Consider the following 20,698-nt stretch of genomic DNA (forward strand, 5'->3'; position numbering starts at 1 on the left):
TTGTTTTGGAATTAGAAGTATGACGTCTGAGTCTGACTTTATCTGATAAATGAAAGGAAACTATATTAATGTTGAAACCATGTTCTTAACCATCGTGCTGTGCTTAGATTCTACAGGAGTCTCCCTGCAGGAGTCTCCCGAGTGGAAATGCTGTCTTTCAGCTTTAAATTGCAGTAATTTCTAATTGTAGGATGTAAAGCTGACAGCAAGCAATGATGACTACTACTTTGTATTTGAGGATTATCTATATCAGGTATGTAACTAGCCCTTGGAAATTATACTTTTCTTACGCTTTAAATCTTTGAAGTAAATGTTGCTTTTTTGTTTTACGTTTGTACAGTGTCTAGCATTATCAGGCCACTGGTTAAGGCCCCTACATCCTACTGCATTACACATAATACTGATTTTTTTTTTTCTTTCTGAAAGTAAATAATGTTAATTAATTCTGATCTTGTAGAAAGAGCAAGCAGACTTTCTCACCTGTGGAAATCTCCTTTCCTGGTTGAAGTTCATTGTGTTACTATCAAATACAATTTATATTTGAATCTGAACAAGATAAAATGAGAAGCTGATTGTGAATCTAGGATGGGTGTATGCAAGGAAGTTTTGACTTGTTTGGAGTCTCCGAACTGCAAAAGACACTAGCTGGTTTTTTAGGGCAGTAACACAAATGGATGAAGCTACTCTGCTAACCTTTTCAAGTTTTTAGTCATAAATTGTCACACAATAATACTAATTCTTGAGGAGAATATTTAAAATTTTAATTTAGATACCAAATTTGTTGTTTGGTCATGGTCTACTGGAGTCGATAATGGAGTAGTATTTTAAAATTAAAAACCAAGAATTGATCATTTAATATGAGGGTAGTATTATGGTTGCTGTGATATTTTTGTTGGAGTGATCAAACTAGCATTTTTACTAGCAAATGGGAAGCAGGCTAATTTAGATAGAATAATCTACATTACTTATCTTTTAAATCTGTCTAAATGGATGGCGATTATATTTGTGAATTTCTTAATGTGTATTTGATTGCAATGTCAACATAAATGTCATGGGGGAAACTTATCTTTTTCACAGTGCTTTCAGCTTGATTAGTCACAGCTGTTAGGGTGGGCTTGTTTAATTTTGCTCCTCAAAGCTGCATGAAACTAGAGTTTCTTTTAAAAGGCAGTATGACCTAGGTAAGGTTGTTTGTAGTCTGGAGAAAAATAAACAAGAAGCAGTTCATAATGTTACCATGTGTAGATTATATGTATTTAAATATAGTTATTCAACCATTTCTACATAATTATAAAAACACATTTTAATTATAATGAAATATACATTTAATATTAACAAGAATATGCAATGTAACGTGTATAAACTATTCAGTGTAAACTATGTACTTATTTCACCTCAGAAGTATGATTCCAATTTTAAATTAAAAGTATATCTTAAGGAAAGTATTATCTTAGTTTGGGATCTGAAAATCAAGTTAGGTTTGATCCATCATAAACATCTGTAAATATTTAGTAATAGTTATTATATATGTAATCATAAACAGGGACCTAGTTAATTCATGGTGGGACAAAAGGAATTTTCATGGCTTGGTCACAGCACAGAAAGCCAGTTTTGCAGGTATTTCCTGGTGGCCCTTCCCCTTGCTGCTGATTGGTGGAGAGCTCCTGGAGGGGAGGGAGGAATGAGGGGCTGGCTGCCATCTTGGCTGCTGGCTACCCTTCGTGCAACCCTGCTCCTCACTGCTGATTGGCGGAGAGGCCCCAGAGAGAGGGAGGGATGAAGAACTAGCTGCTGTCTTGGCTGCTGGTAGCCCTTTATGCTGCCCGGTCAGCCAGTGCCTTCCTGCCCTGGGCTGGCTGTGAGGCAGTGAGGACTGCCGGCTCTCACTGGGGAGCCAGCATTTTACTTTTATTAAATTTCTTTTAAGTTTATTTTGTGGACAGTCGCAGATTTTGTGCTTTTTGCAAAATCACGTATTGAATCGGTCCCTAATCATACATGAAAGGAAATGATCCTGTCTGCTCTTAGTGTTTCTTATTGGTTTTTGCAAAAATGTTTCCATGTCTGTCATTGCAATCACTTCTCAATACATAGTCACGCTTAAAGGTATATCCTTTTCAGCATGTAGATATTGAATAATACAAACTAACCTGATTGTTGGCATTCTGTGAAAAATATATTAACAAGTGGTTGTGCATTAGCCACACATTCCTCACAAGCTTCATGGAGACTCACCTACTTATTTCAGTGCAACACTCTAAAAAAAAATATAGGAGTACATTTTATTCAAGTGTTAAAAGACCAAACCTTTAGTCACTAATTGATCCTTTACATTTCATTTAATTCTTTATTGCAGTTTGCAACCTGCTTTGTAACCCTCATCATCATCTTTCCTAGCCTACCATATTTACTTGAATATAAGATGAAAGTAAAACAGCCCCCCAATAATTTGATTTTATATGTGAAAAATGTATAAATTTATTATAATTTTCCAGGTATAGAATCTAAGTATTGGAGGGTTGTTTTGAATCCCCTCCCCTCTGCCGCATTACCACAGGGAAATCAGTGACTGGGGGAGGAGTCAGGTGGCCCCCTTGCCCTCTGCCCCACCCACTTCTTCCCCATGCTGCTCTTCATGGAGCACAGGACTTAGAAGCCCAGTCCTTGCCTGGCTGTGCAGCAATGTCAGCGGTGCTGATTGGCCAGGCAGAGGAAGGAGTTTCCATGTGTTCCATGCTCGGAGAGACTGCAGCCCCAGCTGGAGCCAAGCTGTACCTGACAGTAAGGGGTGGGTGGGAGGGGCAGAAGCTGCAGAAAGAAAGCAGAGGGCAGAGCAGGAGGCTTCTGTGGGTCTAACTCTGGCTCCGACCTGGGATCTATAGTCAGTGAAACCACCGCCTGCCCCCTGCCCCCTGCGTCGTATGCGGATACAAGAGGAGGGGCTTCCCCCCTCCCCTCCCACTACTGTCTGGAAAAAAACCTCATCTTATATTCTACTAAATACAGTGATTTGCAACTGCATAATTTATGCATCATTTTGTTATATGGGCTGCAGAATTAGTCTGCTACAACATTGTTCCTTGATTCCATATAATAAGTGAGGAACAATGATGTTCAAGGAAAAGAATTTTCTAAAATTTAAATAATGATACTTAAAGTTAAAAAGTAAATGTAAAAACTTCACTGTCTTTACAAAACTGTTTATTACTGAGATGACAACCTTTCTGAGGATAGCTCTTGACTACTGGTGCTTTTACAGTACCTCTGTACTTGACCAGGACATCTGGGCCTAAAAGGATATGAAGATTAAATAATAATAGAAGTGAGCTGTACTATTGGGACCTCATTTAGGAATAAGTAATCCTTTTGGAAATGATGCTGCGAGATGAAATTGCTAGTCATTTGCTTTAATGTGATTTCTAAGTTGTATAATCATCCATTTATAAGACTCTGCTAGCTGAGTCTCTCTTCTGTGCAGCCATCACATCCTAATTTAGCTCCCCTAAAATGTATTCTAAAATACCTCTTTCTGATGTATGCTGTGATTTTTATTGCATCAGTTTGGCTTTTGAAAATAGTGGTTTTACAATTAATCTAAAATTAAATGGCCTATTAGTTTGTAAAATATTTAGCCATTTCCAAATAGCTTGTGTATCATGGACTTTTTGTGGTGTTACTTTTGTATACGAGGTATAGAATTTATAGCCCAGAAGAGGCAGTTTTAATAATTAGGCTGACCACCTGCATAAAATATACCATGCATCCTAACCTAGTAATTTCTGTATCAAGCCATAATTTCTGCTTGAGCTATAGCAAAGGTTTTAGAAAGATGGGCATTCTGGATTTAAAGACTTCCAGACATAAGCACTAGACATAATATTCCTAAAAAAGGGGCTGCAGATTAAGGTTACATTCCTTCTCCTACTGGAGAACATAGTTATTTCCTTTTTAGATTAGTCTTCCTTTCTCTCAGCTCAGTTAACATATACATAATATTAACTTTGCCTGTGTATTGTTACTGTATCTTGTGTATTGTATTTTGGCAGTTTGAAGTTGATTGTGAGTTGTTTAAAAATAATATTTAATTTAGATAGCGTTTAAGCACAGGCAGCACCTACTTATAGTTTTTAGATATAGTTTGAGATTCAATCAGATTGTAGCACAAAAAAATAATATTATGTTTCCAAAAGGAAGTACAAGCGGTTTCCAAAAGTAAGATTTTTACATGTTTACTTTGACAAATGATGTTCTCTAAAAATGGTTTACAGTTCAAATCTGGAAATAACAAATTGAATATTCAACCTTAACTCTGCCACCTTGTGTACATTCATAATAGTGCAATCTTTCATTGAAGGAATTTTTATTTTTAATACAGCACAGCTTAGCATAAAATGCTTTTTTCTGACAACTTTAGATATGTGCATAGCATCTTTTACTATTGTTTACTTTTCAAGGCCCGCTTGCAGTATACTTTTACACAATTATGCTCTATTTTCTTTATTATAAACTATTAAACTCTAAATATGCATTTAGCACAGGCTGAAGCAACATGATCTTCCCGTTCTGTTTTTTCCAGTTGTATTGCTTCAGTATGAATGGAATGTTGAGACTATAACAGGAGGATCTTCTAAAGGTTCTCTGACTGAGAAAGAATATGAGGGACAAGCATTTTGCACATGCAAAAATGCAGATAATTTTATTTATTTATTTTACTTGGTACAGTTGCCATTGGTCATTGTAACTGCATATGTAAATGGCCTGTTACAGGGCTATCTAACTTTAGTGCCTGGGGACTGGATCAGTGGCAATAATGGGTTTCTTGGGTGCTCCGCACATGGGCACTCTCTACCCCACTCTGCACCAGGCATGCAACCACTTCCCTCCCCTCCTCAGCACTGTGTGGGGGTTCAGGTGCCCCAGTCCCACCTTCATCTCCCTGGGCACAGGCTCCTCCACTGCTCTTCCATGCCATGGGCTTCCCAGGCAGCATGGGCTGTGTTGTGCTGTTCCACCTTGCCCCCTGGAGTGAGGCAGACACAGAAACCAGAGGGAAAAGGAGTCTGGACACTGCTGCTGCAGCCAGTGATGTGGGGAGTGGTGGTTAGGTGGGATCCCAAGGGCTGCAAACTAAATGCCCTCGCCTGTTAGATATCTGTGTGGTCCATTGTGTGCAGTTACCATAACTACTTGTACAGATGGTTTATGTGCATACAAAGGTCTAAAAATATAAACCCCGAAGTCTGGTAACTAATGCCTAAGAATGTCTTGCATTCAAAAACTTGTCTTACTCTATCCCAACTGCTCAGTTGCTCCAATAAAAGATATCACTCTAAGAAATCCTTACCTCTCTCAAAAAAAATTAAAATAATTTCAAGGTGCCAACCCTTCTGTTGACCATGGGAGATCAGTGTGATACCACATGATGATACAGACCACCACTAGAGGAGAACAGGTTACTTTGCCATTGTGTTCCACCGGTATTTGCTGACAGCAGAGAATGGAGGGATGCAAGAAGCATAAGTTATATGCCTAGGTCTGAAGGAGGGTTGAATGAGCTTTGTAAAGATGTTTCTGCCCTGTTACCATGTTTATTTAATTCTAAGATGAGGTCCCCTGCTTAACATATCTTAGAATTGAGTATGAGGGCAGGTGACCTGGAATCCAGCCATAGCCACAGCCACTGCCTGTCCTACCCTTTTTGCCTCTGTACCCCACCATCTTCCTACAGCAGCCTCTTCTTCCTGTCTCCCCCTACACCCACAGGCTCTACTTCCTCACCTGCCTCTCTCCTGCTTCCCCCCGCACTTTGCCTTGCTCCCTGTTCCACCACAGCCTGGGGCAATGAGTATGGTCCCAGCTCAGCCCCATAAATAGATAAATATCCAAGTCTTGTCAAGTAAATATGGTAGTTATGTTGTATAGGTGCAGAAATTTTTTTAATGAATCAGTTGCCAATTGTATACTTCTGCATATGACATTGCTGTGTTGATGTAGCAGTTCTCTGATGGTTTGTCTTGTTTTCTTCAGGTATTATTCTGCTTTTCTCGTGATACATCAGTACTGGAGCACTTTACTTACAGCAGTGCTACCCCACCCAAGTCATACATACGAGGTAAAGGAAAAACATTTTAAGTGAAGATTTCTAGTCATTCTTCCATAGACTGTGTCATATTAACAGATATACATATTGCATATTTCTTAAAATACCCTACAAAGAACATTATTACAAAGTACATTATTACAGTTGTGTTCTTTTACTGTAGTTTTGTATGTATATTTACCTGTTTTTGAAAAAGGAGACTAAAAAATAGAAAACCCATGATGTGACATCAGACTGACTCATATAATCATTAGCAGAATTGGAAACTTTAGATCCACTGCAAAGGTCTCTGTCTCTTGTGCAGTTTGAATAACTGAAAGCAGTAGTAAATTGTCATCCTTTCTATAACGGCGCTGAGAAGGATATCTGACCCTTTGAGTTTCAAAGATATTTGTTAACAGCAGAGGCGAGCAGAGATTTGAGAATCTTGGGTTGCATTCTGGGCTTTAGAGAGGAGTTCGCTTTGTTTCCTGCAGGCTTGGCCTTTTTTTGTTCCTTTCATTCATTTCTGTTCCTCCCCACTCTGTCAGTCCTTACCTTGCTCCCGCTTTCCTCACCTCATCGCTTTCTTCCTCTTTCTCAGTTCGCTCCCTGACTCGTGGTCCAGTCACTACCCAACCCGTCACAATCCGGTTGCATCTCCCACTTCAACTCCCATCTCAGTTTCTGTCTTTCCTCCAGCCCATCCTCCACTCCCAGTCCCTCCTACCCCAAGGATCTTTTTCCTAATTTGCTCCTTCCTTTTCATCCCCTACTACAGCATTGTTGATCCGGCTCTCAGTTCCTTCTGCATTTGAATCAAGCGGCTTCCTTATCTACCCTGTTTCATACTTTGTGGTCTTTATTGTCTAGCCACCTACTCACAAACTGCTGATCTGTTTTGGTTAAAGTTTTCTGAAAACGTCAATGTCAGGAAGACAATGAGAGTGGAAAAGTTATGCCCGAAACGGTTAAAAAAAAAGGTTGGCAATATTTTAGGAATGTTTTAGCTTATATGGTGTTTCATATGCCTTTGTGGGTTTTTGTTTTTGTTTTGTTGTTGTTGTTTCTAAGTCAAGCAGCAAAATCATGATTGGTGAAGACATGCATCCACTGCAGTCACTATTAAAATTGCCATTGACTTCAGTGAAGCCAGGATTTCTAAACTAGGAATCCAGCTGTACAGTCCTTGAAAGAAGGAAAAATCTAATGCATTTTTAGAACATATACCTGTGTCATTTTAGCCCAGTGTTTTGGGATCACCAAGTCATATATATATATGCATATGTATGTACGTGTGTGTGTGTGTGTCTGTGTACAAGTTTCCCTCGCTTTATGCTGTACATTCATTCCTGGAAAATGGCGCATAACTTGAAAGGGAACCCGCTTTACAATGTAGCAAATAGGGATAGGTTCCAAGACCTCAACTGTACTGACCCCCAGACCCATTTCTACCACTTTTACAAGAGAATTTTGGTACTCACCAACAGCAGACAATATACACAAGCACAAGTTGCTATAATAACAGGGATGGCAACTACAGAAACACATGTTGCAGACAACAAGTGAAGAGACAGATCCACACAGGAAACTATATTTTGGTGTGCGTCACTCCCACAATGCACCGCACAAAGCAGCTGACTGCAGGCTTCCACTACACCGATTGCGTAAGAGTGAATTTACCTTGCGTATAATGACTTTTTGGTATAAAAACAGTCATCGCATAAGAGCAAATTCAGACATACAGAACCTGCATAAAGCAAGGGAAACCTGTGTGTGTGTGTGTGTGTGTGTGTGTAATATAATCTGCTAGAATGCTAGAATCTCCCATTGCAAGGCTGATCATGAAATAATATATTTTAGTACTGCCATTGGTATGAGACCAAATGAACATCCAGTGTAATTTTAATGGGAAATTCCAGAATGTCACAGAGAAGGAAACATCTCTAGTTTAGATAAGAGTTTTAAAAAATGAGATCTTTTTAAACCTACTTAGAAATCTGAGACAAACTGTGGTTCAAATGAATTAGTGGGCAGAAAATACAAGGTAATACATGTTCAACCTTTGTTTATTACTATTTTAGAGGTTGTATTTTTGCTTGAAAACCATTGCATTCACACTGAATTCCACTGAATTCAAATAATGAGATTTAAATCTAGTTATAGTGAGATATATATATATATATATATAGGCAACAAATAAAAATTGATTAGTGGTCTTAGCCATTTAATTCTATTGATTCCTTAGTACAATAAATGTATATACTTTAAGTCTAGGTATTTTAAATTTCCTTCTGAGTTTGACAAAAATTTTTTTCCTCTTTTTGCAGGAGATTCTGTTGTATAGAATTTACACAATACAATGATCAATTGATAAAAAGTTCTGTGATTCACAGATCCTTGTCTTATCACAAATGGTAATTTTTTGAGGCTTTAAAAAACATTGCTGTTAATAACTAGCAACAGTCGTCCCTGTTCTAGTTTAATATTCTTGCTTATCCTAAAACTATAGAAAGAAATTGAGAACATCTTTTAAAATCAGTTCAGTTGTGTTTAAAAACGTGTATATAAAGTAAATAAATTGTAAGACTTGAAATCATGGAGATCATTTAAAATTCCAATTGGGTCGTGCTTCTATTTTCACTTTGTCCACTGTTTCAATAATGCCAGCCTTAATGCATCATCTGTCTGTTTCTCCCTCTAACATTTTTGCATTTTCTTAAGCGCTACTTCTATCTTAGAACACTCTTCTGCATCTGGCCTACTTCAGCATGCCCATCTTCATGATTTATCCCTTGAAGATGTCAACTGTGTTTGCAGTGTCCACACAGAGAGTGGATCAATAATACACTTGTTATCTAAAAATCCCCAAACTACAGAATCACTTAAGATGTATGCCTGCATGTGTCCACTGTCTATGTTCAGTGGTGTTATTGCTGAAGTACTATTGCTTCCGATCCTCTGTGCTGTTTATTACTTTTCCTTGCTGTGTAACATTTTCATTTTATGCTGGAGGAAAACAAATATCAGTTTTCTGTTTCTTATGAAATGCCTTGCACATTTTGGGGTGAAATAAAATGAAAAGATATTCCATTATTTATGAAGTTTGTGGTTATGTTCCTGAAAAACAAAGTTCACATTTTGAAAGAGAGGTTTTTTTACCATTAAATCATATTTAAACACTTCTCTGCTTATTTACAGGAAAACTTGGAATGGAAGAATATGCTGTTTTTTACCCACCAAGTGGTAAGTGTTATACTGTAGCCTCCTCCAGTGGGAGATCAGGAGTATTGCAGCTTCTTACAACAATAAAATATTGGTACTGTTTTCTTTTTTAAATTATGTTTGACTGGTTCTGACAGCTTTGTTAATTTAAGACTGTACTATAACGAGCTCGGGCATTGGGCTGCATCTTCAGAAAGGCTAAAGCACATGTACATTAAATCTGGCTTCAGTACCTACATGAGGACTGGGGAATCTTATGGTGGCCTAAAGCATGTGTGGATGCTCATATTCCACTTCTTGATCCTGGTTTCAATTAAGTAAGAAACGAGATGGGTTCCCTCTCTGATCACCAGCTGTCTTGCACTTTTAGAAACTATGGCATAAAGGTACCAAACTGTATACTAACCAAGGATTTTTTGTAATGTCTTTAATTGGACCAACTGTATAGTTAGGATAGAAGTTTGACAAGCTTTCACAGCAGTATGTGCCTGAAAGCTAATCAAACTTGTATACCAGTTGGTCTAGTAAAAGATGTTACAAAAACCTCTTGCCTGCCATATATTTTCTGGACCATCATGACTACAACACTCCAAGTCTCTCACTAAGCATGTTATTACTTTATTTTTATTTAGAGGTAAATCTATGCATATAATTTTCAACTTAATGGTATTGATGTTGCTGTTACTGCAGTGGTTGATCTATCTTCTTAGCAGGAAAGTTCCTCACCACTTTGAGTCCTTTTATTGTCTGTTTACTGAATTGTATATCATGTTTAAGCTCCTTAGTCCTTGATTTCAAGATCCTACGTCATTGATCTTTTGTCTGTATCTCTGACCTTGTCTTCTTCTGTGTCTTCTCTGTTCTGGCAATGTTGCCAGTCCCAGCACATACTCTTGGTCCTCTTCTTCCACTTCTGTATTGTTCCATGCAGCCATCTAAGCATGAAGCATCCTCCTTAATCTCATTTGCTAAAACAGCTATTTCTCTTCGTTAAAATCCCTTAAATCATTCCTCTGTCATCTAGGGGAACTAAGATGATTTGGAAAGGAGTGGAAAACTGACATGATGCAACTACAAAGGTGTCCATGAACTCATTATTGAAAATTGTGTCTCTTTCTCCTACTGCTGCCTCATTGTTAGTGTGTGACCTCATCCTGATTTATGTTAGACGTGATTGCTAGAAAGTATGTGCTTAAGAACTTTGAATCAGGCCATTACTCTGATCTTGGAGTGTTGGAATGTTAAGTATAGCCTTAACATTTAAGCAAATAAGTAATTTCACTGAAGCAACTAGGACTGCTCCCATGCTCAAATAAAGCATGTGAGTTTTAAATTAGTTGCATAGATAACTAAATGTGTCTAAATGGGACCTAGAATAATTAATTGTTTACATTTTGGACTGCAGAGTCCACTAGGTGTCTACCATAGGAAATCTGAGCATGTTCAAAAGAAATCTAGTTGCAGCACTTAAAACCACCTAAGCTCTGTTGAAGTTCATATTCTTGCTGGGGTGTACCTAAACTCTGCCCAAGTCCCTGGAGAGGTACAGTATAGTAGGTGTACATGCAGCACATCTAACATACATCAATAGCATTGACTTCAGCTAAAAAAATAAGGAGCCTGCCCAGTGGTCAGGTTCAAGAGGAGAAGATAAAGGTGGTCATGTCCACCTTTTTATCTGTTATAAGTTATAGTAGTAGTTATATATCACTCACCTAGGGAGTGAGAAATCTGGATTCTAGGCCCTCCTCACCCTGAGTGAATTTTAACCCAGTTTAATAGAATAGATTCTCCACCCCTCCTGGCAAGCCTAGCTGTTAGTCACCTAAGAGCAACAGGCCAGAAGGAGAGCAAACAAGAGAGTACATGCCTGTTTAATTTAGTGCTTACATCATTGCTCTGGGAGAAGAAATCCTAGGGTCCTGTACTTGCTGCCAAGGCTCTGTGCATTGTATATTTAAATGGCAGTCTGGTCATTGTTTAAAAAACACACAATTCTATGACCAGTGTCCAGAACCCATGTTGCTGCCACTCAGTCTGTTAGGTGCTTGTCCACCGAAGTTGAGCTAGGTATTAAGTGCCTAATGGCAGCAAGTCATGCATCTAAGCTCTTAAGAGGATGGGAATTCAAATGCATCCCTGTATGGTAATGTTTTCCCTGAGTTACCCTTTGCAGATGCCTCCTTATCCCCATTCTTGGTTCAAAGCACCTAGTCATGTAACCATGGGTGCATCTGCCCATACTATTAGCACAGAGCAATAAACTCTGGCACTGGCACATATCACACCAAAGTTTATTGCTCCCAGGTGCAGTGTCTTCATGTGATCTTGGGACTAGCACATAGAGCTGGGTCGGAGCAGCCCTGGCTGGCAGGAGGCCCAGCTGCCAGCATGGGGCTGCTCCAATGTGGCTTAACATGCTGCAGAGGGGCTGGCTGGGGTATGAGGGTGCTCTAGTGCAGGGCTAGCCAGCATGCAGCTCTACACTGAAGCAGCCTCGTGCCTCAGCCAGTCCTGTTAGCGTCTACACATACATTGCTGCACATTTAAAAAACGCTGCCGCAGGGTAGTACTTGTATGGCGAAGTTAATTCATTTCCTATGGCCTAATAGAGTCGCATATTTAGATGCTGAGACTTTACTGCAGAGCTAATTAGACCATGAAATAAACCCGCGAGTTGGCTTTTTGGAGGTGCTTGTGTCTTCCCATTTACTGTCTAGGTAGGAATCCTAAGTGCCACTACCTGGCCAAGTTGAATAACCTTCTGGCAGTGTAAGTGCAGGTGCATGTTAGATTCAGTTTAAATTTTGTCTGCAATATTTAGAGAAGGCAACATGCCTTGAGTTGTTCCCATTAAACACCAAGTACACGTTGGGAACTGGAAAAAACTGTTTTATGGATGAATAGAGATAAGAAAATAAAAGATAAAATAAGATTCCTTGTTTTGTAGGTGTAATTCCTTTTCATGGCTTTTCAATGTATGGTAAGTGTGATTTCAATATTAATACTTTAAGTATCCCCAGCCCAGCCCCTGGCTTCTTTACTTTTCATTCCATCCAGGAAGAGCACACACCAACTGCTGAAACTTTCTTAGCCTGACGAAGGGTTTTTGAACTCGAAAGCTTGCTTAATAACTATTCTTCAACTATTTGGGTTGGTCTAATAAAAGATATCAAATTCACCCAAGGAACCTTGTCTGTTAATACTTTAAGTAGTTATTCAGGATGTTTTTTCCATAAATAGCAGTGTATTTTGTGTCTTTATACATATATTGTATAAACTACTCTATCAATTTTTAAACATTTGACTATTTAGTTCAAGTAACTCTGTGTGTGTGCGTGCGCGCGCGCACACATGTGTGATTATGAAAATTCCAAGACTGATCTCTTTTCTAATATTATAACTCATTGGTATGTAGGGGATCTCTTTTCAGGAACAATTATCTGAGCGTTGGTCTCCAGCTTCACTCATAGCAATTGAGGTTCAAGATACATGAATGGAGGGAGAAGGTTTCATAAGAGAATGTGATCTCACTGTGCATTGTTCCTTCTGGGCAAACAAGAACAATGTGAAGAATGTTTTCTCATAAAAGTGTCTTGTGCAAAAAGTGGCATACATATATGGCTGGTGAGGGGCATCATATTGAGGAATACTTAGGACTAAATTGCAAAGAGGAAAATTAAAAGAATTAATTTTGTGAATGTAATGAGTAATTAATGTACTTTTAAGAGCCTCTTCATACTAGCTGTTTTGAGTTCTCTCCCATTACCGCATTAGTGCATCTTGTGTGGAAATCCAGATTATCAAAAGCATTAAGATTAAAAGAATGTGTTCTATATACAAGTATTCTAGAAAAGAAGGATTTTTATATTTTTGTGGAAAAAAGCCATCACTGTTCAGTCATGGCAAGGCAGTTGGTATATGTGTGTTCAAATGACAGGGGCCTTTATTTCTGATCTAGTGAAGTTTCTGGAGGTTTTCTTACTGATGAGTAAATAATGTTTTTGTTTCAAAGAGGATAAGTAAATTGGGTTATTGTATGGCAAGACAACTTCAAGGGGTACTACTGCTGTTTAGTAAATTGTATTTCCGTACCCTTAATAAAACCCTTTGTAAATTCCTTAATAAAACCCTTTGTAAATTCACTGTTTGATCAGCAAAATAGGGAATCCGAAGTTGGATGTGAGGATCTGGGTCTTTTAATTAAAGTACTGCTTGGATGATTTTCTTCCTAGCATCCTCATAGTGACAATGTGTTTCTGAGTAATTCAGTCTTCAATATATATATTAATCCTCGCTATGTCCCTTTCCAGTAGGTAAGTACTATAGACTCCAGCTTACAGAGAAACTGAGACAGAGTGTGTGACTTGCCAAAGATTACATAGTTAGTTGGATCCAGACTTCTTGAGTCTGAAGCTAATGTCCTCGCTGCTAGAAAATCATATTTTTGATGCTCATGAATCCAGAGCTGTAGAATAAGCAGGCTCCAGTTATTTTTACCTATATGGCATATATGGAGTTGTCTTATGGTATACAAATCCACCTCTTCTTATTTTTTTTAAATGATAGAATCAAATATAAAAATAAACATGCCTTTCTAAATAATTCAGAACTAATGTACATATTATACTGTTATAAATATTATTGACTTATTTTCCTCATACTTCATGCACTTATCATTGAATATTTTAGCAGTTTGCCATGTTGAGTCAATTAATTTTTTTTTATCCTTTCAGTTGCTCCACTTTGTTTTCTGTACCATGAACCTTCCAAATTGTATCAGATATTCCGTGAGATGTATGTGCGTTTTTTCTTCAGACTCCATTCCATCTCTTCTCATCCCTCTGTAAGTTCATTAGGAAATAAGATCAAATCAGACTTTATTTTTAGTTGCTATGGAATAATGTATGTTAACATGATCTGTTTTTCTTAAGCATGCATTAATGAGAAATATCCTATTTTAAATGTGATAAAAAAAATTTAAGCAAGCCTCAAGTACATTCTGTAGCTTTATTCAGATGTCTCTATAATAAATTCTCTGACAGATATAACTTAATAATGCTAATGCTTTAAGATTTTGGGGGAGCTGTTTCTTTTATGTAATAAAGTCCTGAACTCAGGACACATTCTTAAGATTCATATAGAAGTCAGAGACTTATTTACTACTGAAGTGCTTTCTGATCCATTTAGGTGCATGAGATATAGAGAGGTAGTGAAAGATCGACTTCAGTTTCAGTTATTTTGTGTTTGTGATTACAATACTTTAATAATGAAGAGCCTTCTAGGAATTGACCACAGTAGTTTACATATCAGATTTTCAATGATGCCTCAATTTAGCCTCTTCTTTAACCAGTGCATCTTTGTGTGCTTGCATACACTTCTTTTTAGTGCTTCTACATGAAGGGAAATGTATGTAGATTTCGTTACTGACCTGTGTGTTTTGTGTTCAGACATTCAGAAGCAACTTGTGAAAGTTTTTTAGTTGCTGCATACTTAATAGTTAATATTATACACACTACAGAAAGTATAATAGTTTTCTTTTCCCTTTCACAAAAAAGCTTTCTTAGTTTTTGATAACATATCTTCACCTTAAAAACGTTAAATTTTTTAAGCATTGAAGTTTGAAAAGACTGCTGATAATGGGTTGTTCTTACCTGTATAAACTGTCAAGCAAAGCGTTTAAGACCAACAAGCTTCTCCAGATCATGACATGTGGTATGCAAATGAATATGGTAATTAATAAAGTTAATCATTAATAGATAGTTAATAAACATAGTTAGATAGATAGTACATAATTTGCTGAAAAGTCAGTTAGGACTTAAACCTGCAAACTTACACTTGGGCCTAAAAGTGAAGGCAAAGTATATTGAGAGACAAACGATAGCTAACTTATCCTATCCTAGTGATAGCTATTCTGCCTAATGGAAAGTTTTGCCAGATTGGGCCTCTATTTTGGGACTTTATAGTATTCCCGTATTCATGCTAATAAGGAAATTTTCATAATAGAAAATAATGACCTATTTTCTCTTTTAAAAATGTCTCTTGCCTGTTTTGCTGATTATCAAAGATAATGCACAGAATTCCTATTTTTGTCAATGTCTTTCTGAATAAGATCAAGTGTAGCAACTAGCACAAGTATTTTATCAAAATAAAAATACTTCATTGTAGGCCATTACTACACTTAGACCATGACCATATAAACCTTCTATGCAAGTAACTCGGAGAGAAATGGAACGGTTTATGTATATGATAAAGTTATTCACATATGGAACTGCTTTTATAGGATCAAGGCCTCAACAATTGAACATATCATGATCTGTCTACTTTAGTTGTGAAATTATGACATTAATATTGTGTCTTGCTGCTTAAATTAATACGCATTTGTATTTATACTCAGATATACTTTTATCAAATTTTACAATGGAAAAACTATTAGTGAAAAATGTGTTTTCAGGATGTGATGGTGTTGTTTTGCTAGGGAATTGTGTCGTTATGTTTGCTGTTTGAGACCCTTCTTCAAACCCATCTACCACAACTCTTTTATCATCTTCGAGAAATTGGGGCACAACCGTAAGTACTTGCTTCTAATGTGAACCTTGGCTCATGACATTCAGTGCAACTTGTATTGTTCTGGAAATGAGGTTCTTTGGTATTTTAATCTAATAGTTATGGTTACAGTAAAAGCACAAATATCAGGTAGGTTTCCCAGTTTCCACTGAAAATCAGTTGGAGTTGGGTGTTTAACTTTATTACGTGCTTTCAAGTCTCCCCCTTGATATATATCTATACATTATAAAATAAAACAGAAAGCTATTCTTCAAGTCTGCAGGAATTACTGTATTTTCCAGCCATTCATTACTTAGTAATTCTGCCAGATCTGCTAGAGAAAACTAGATGTATTTCCTGGGATTCAGATGATTTCTTTACATTGCAATGTGGGATTTGTCCTACAATGTTTAGGTTGATAAAGACTATCAGTTCTTACAATAGTTAGACAGCACCTAGCATAATCAGATCCCAGTATAGTTGATCTTTAGATGCCACTGTAATATTGATGATGATGATCTGTTTGCTAGAAACTTAAGGGAATAGGCAAAGTTTAAAAAAAATGATACAGTGCCCTATAATGCAAGATGATGAGCATCTACAGACCTTGATTAGAGCCGGTGAGAAATACTGCAGCAGAAATCTTAAAAAACAAACAAACATGAAGAACCTTGCAGCTTATAGAATTTTAAAATAGTCTACTTTAAATTATTGTATTATGAGAGGGTATTGGATGAAGTATTCTGAGATTGTGGTGTTTATCTTTAAGAATTCATGGCTTATGGGTGAGGTTCCAAGGACTGGGAAAGCAAATATAGCTCCTGCTGTTAGAGGGGGAAGGAGGAGGACCAACAGGAACATACACACCCAAAAGGCTTACTTCAGTTTCTGGAAAGATACTGGGAGAAATAATCATACAACATAGACTGGTTTAAAGCAAATAGGGTTAAACCAGCTTGATATCTTTTTATGACCTAATATCTGCCATTATGGATAAAGAAGGATCAGATGATGCACTGTATTTCACCTTTTAGTGATTTTTTGGCATGGTCTCCCATAACTTTCTTATCAGAACTATGGTCTATAGCAATGGTGGTCAAACCGCAGCTCATGAGCCACATGCAGCTTGCCAGCATGGTTCTTGTGGCTCTCCGGGGCTTCTCCCCCAAAGTCCCACCCACTTCTCCCCAAGGCAGCCCCTGCAGCCTTGCTAGGTTGTTCAGCACCTCTCCCCGCACTCTCCGGCTTTGGAGATGTGGCTCCCAGGGTGAGTAACTTAAGTCTGGCCACCCCTGGTCTAGAGGAAGCTATGTTAAGGTGGGTACACAACTGGATTGTGGAATCTTTCCCACTGAGGGATTTTAAGAATAGGTTGGACAAATCTCTCTCAAGAATCGTTTTGATATAATTGGTCCTGCCTTGGGATCAAGAGATATACTAAATGACCTCTTGAGGTCCATTCCAACTCTGTTTTCTAAGATTGTGTAATTTTTACTTGTCTTCCAATTACAGACTACGAATATCATTTAAATGGATGGTACGAGCATTTTCTGGTTATTTAGCAACAGACCAACTCCTGCTTTTATGGGACAGAATCCTAGGATACAACTCACTAGAAATTCTTGCTGGTAATGAAAATCTTATTTATAAATAGTGTTAATTTGTATGTAGAATTTAAAAATAATTAAAACTTATCTTACCAAGAGTGGGAAATTCTTTTCCTCTCATGATTATTGAGAACAGAATACAAACTATTATTAAGTCAAAAAAAATATAACTGTTACATAGGGAAAACAGTAATATATAAATATCCCAGTTCTTACAGAAGTTGTCAGTTAATGAAATACTTAACATTAGGGCATCTCTAACAAGTGGGCGTCCTGGGGCCAGTCTAAATGTAAGCCTACCCACCTGCCTCCTGACCTGCCATGCCTTGATGTTACTAATTATCTGATGTTAATCAGGTAGGAGGCTGTCCACTTATCTGCCCTGATGACAAGGGCTTATGTATATGACTCCAACCTCCCCTTATCATATCCTATGCCTCACTGATGGTTTCCTTCAGTGGCCCGAACTGGGACCCAAGCTCCGAAGTCTCACTGGGACTCTCACTCCCCACTGGAGCTCGTGGTTCCAGCACCTTCACCCTGGGTTCTCTCTTTACACATGTACACATACACTGGACCCCAAGTCTGCGCACACTCTCAGGGCTCCAGCCCCAGACCTTGGGAATCAGGGCTCTGAGCCCTGTCCTCAAGCCCTCCCTGGGCTATCCCCTTATCCCTGGCCCTGGGAGTTTCCTTAATAACTCCCTAAGGCTCAAGGCCCCACCTCCCCTGGAGCTTCACCCTGGCTCCTATATGCAGCCTCTGACCTCCACCGAGAGTCTGGGTGCTGCCACAGGTCCCTCCACCGACCTAGGCCCTGCCTCAGTACTCTCAGTGAGTCTGGGCTCCCCCTGCTTGATCTCACCCACCAGGGATGTGTGGGGCTGGGGTTAGGAGGCTCCTCATACTCGCCTTTCACTGGGGCAGTAACTTACCTGGCATTTCTGGTGGACTGTTCCGCCACAGACAGTCCCACCATGCCACCTGTCCATGGCAGGGTGCAGTTTCTGGTCATGCCCAGAGCCATGGGGATTCCTCCTTCCCCATAACCCCAGCCCCTACTTTACCTCCAAGATGTTGCTCTGAGTGGCAGCCCAGCCAGGTGGTGTTCTTCCCTGCTGCTGGCAGCCTACTGCTGCCTCTTTGCAGTTCAGGGCTCAGCTCTTACAGAGTACAGCTGGACCCTGCTGCCCAATCAGGCCACTCTGCCTAATTGGCATTGCAGGCAGCTGCAGGCTGCCTAGCTGCTACTTAAGCCCCTGTTAGTAACAGAGCACTGTGTGTGTGTGCGTGCGTGCGTGCGTGCGTGCGTAGGCACAGGCAGTGTGTGCGTGCGTGCGTGCGTGCGTAGGCACAGGCAGTGTGTGCGTGCGTGCGTGCACGCGTGCGTGCAGGTACAGGAAGTGTGTCAGTGTGCGCGAGCGCGCAGGCACAGGGAGTGTGTGTGTGTGCGCGCGCGTGCGTGCAGGCATGGGAACTGTGTGTGCGCGTGCGTGCAGGCATGGGAACTGTGTGTGTGAGTGTGTGTGTGCACGCGCGCAGGCACGGGAAGTGTATTTGTGTGTGCGCGCGTGCGCGCAGGCATGGGAAGTGTGTGTGTGTGTGCGCGCACGTGCAGGCATGGGCAGCGTGTGTGTGTGTGCACGCGCATGCAGGCACGGGCAGCGCGCGCACGCATGTGCAGGCACGGGCAGCGTGTGTGTGTGTGTTCACGCGCGTACAGGCTTGGGCATGGAAACTGTGTGTGTGCGTGCGCGCATGCAGGCACGGGAAGTGTGTGTGTGTGTGCGTGTGCAGGCATGGGAACTGTACGTGTGTGTGCGCGCACGCACGGGAAGTGTGTGTGTGTGTGTGTGTGTGTGCGCGCGCACGCACGGGAAGTGTGTGTGTGTGTGTGTGTGTGTGCGCGCGCACGCACGGGAAGTGTGTGTGTGTGTGTGTGTGTGTGCGCGCGCACGCACGGGAAGTGTGTGTGTGTGTGTGTGTGTGTGCATGCGCATGCATGGGCAGTGTGTGCGCGCGCGCAGGCACGGGAACTGTGTGTGTGTGCGTGCGCGCGCAGGCACGGGTACTGTGTGCGCGCGTGCATGCGCGCGCAGGCACGGGTACGGTGTGTGCGCGTGCAGGCATGGGAACTGTGTGTGTGCGTGCGCACAGGAACGGGAAGTGTGTGTTTGTGCGTGTGCGCGCGCAGGCACGGGAACTGTGTGTGTGCGCGCACGCAGGCACGGGAACTCTGTGTGTGTGTGTGTGTGCGCGCGCGTGCGCAGGCACGGGAAGTGTGTGTGCGCGTGTGCACGCGCAGGCATGGGAACTGTGTGTGTGTGTGTGTGTGTGTGTGTGCGCGCGCGCAGGCATGGGACCTGTGTGAGTACGCGCGCAGGCATGTGAACTCTGTGTGTGTGCGTGTGTGCGCGCGCAGGCACGGGAACTGTGTGTGTGTGTGTGTGCGCGCGTGTGCAGGCACGGGAACTGTGTGTGTGCACACGCGCAGGCATGGGAACTGTGTGCGCGCGCGCACGGGAACTGTGTGTGTGTGTGTACGCGCACGCGCAGGCACGGGAACTGTGTGTGTGTGTATGTGTGTGTGTGTGTAGTGTGAACGCACACAGTCATGGGAACTGTGCGTGTGTGAGTGCGCGTACGCAGGCACCGGAACTATGTGTGTGCGCGCGCGCAGGCACGGGAACTGTGTGTGTGTGTGTGCACCCGCAGGCACGGGAACTGTGTGCGCGCGCGCGCAGGCACGGGGACTTTGTGTGTGTGTGCGCGCGCGCGCAGGCATGGGAATTGTGTGTGCGCGCACGCGCAGGCACGGGAACTGTGTGCGCGCGCGCGCTCACGCAGGCATGGAAATGTGTGTGCGCGTGTGCGCAGGCATGGGAACTCTGTGTGTGTGTGTGCGTGTGCGCACGCAGGCACAGGAATTGTGTGCGCGCGTGCGCAGGCACGGGAACTGTGTGTGTGCGTGTGTGTGTGTGTGCACGCAGACAAGGGAATTGTGTGTGTGTGTGTGTGCGCGCAGGCACGGGAACTCTGTGTGTGTGCGCACACTGGCACAGGAATTGTGTGCGCGTGCGCAGGCACGGGAACTGTGAGTGTGCGCGCGCGCAGGCACGGGAAGTGTGTGTGTGTGCGTGCGTGCGCGCAGGCATGGGAATGTGTGTGTGTGCGTGCGCGCGCGCAGGCATGGGAACTGTGTGTGTGTGTGTGCGTGCGCGCGCGCAGGCATGGGGACTGT

General features: G+C 41.1%; 1 protein-coding gene across 3 annotated transcripts in view; it reads left to right on the plus strand.

Moving 5' to 3' along the window:
* TBC1D19 (TBC1 domain family member 19) overlaps window positions 1-20,698 on the plus strand; it is a 114,840-nt gene that overhangs the window by 85,903 nt on the left and 8,239 nt on the right. For all 3 annotated transcript variants that reach the window (XM_025208725.1, XM_025208724.1, XM_025208726.1), the window contains 7 exons: window positions 191-253; window positions 6,028-6,112; window positions 9,281-9,325; window positions 12,255-12,287; window positions 14,041-14,150; window positions 15,783-15,874; window positions 17,363-17,478. In XM_025208725.1, coding sequence (XP_025064510.1) covers window positions 191-253; window positions 6,028-6,112; window positions 9,281-9,325; window positions 12,255-12,287; window positions 14,041-14,150; window positions 15,783-15,874; window positions 17,363-17,478 — 544 coding nt within the window. The remainder of the gene's footprint in view (window positions 1-190; window positions 254-6,027; window positions 6,113-9,280; window positions 9,326-12,254; window positions 12,288-14,040; window positions 14,151-15,782; window positions 15,875-17,362; window positions 17,479-20,698) is intronic.

This window comes from Alligator sinensis, unplaced genomic scaffold (assembly GCF_000455745.1).
Source record: "Alligator sinensis unplaced genomic scaffold, ASM45574v1 scaffold183_1, whole genome shotgun sequence".
Taxonomy (NCBI): Eukaryota; Metazoa; Chordata; order Crocodylia; family Alligatoridae; genus Alligator; species Alligator sinensis.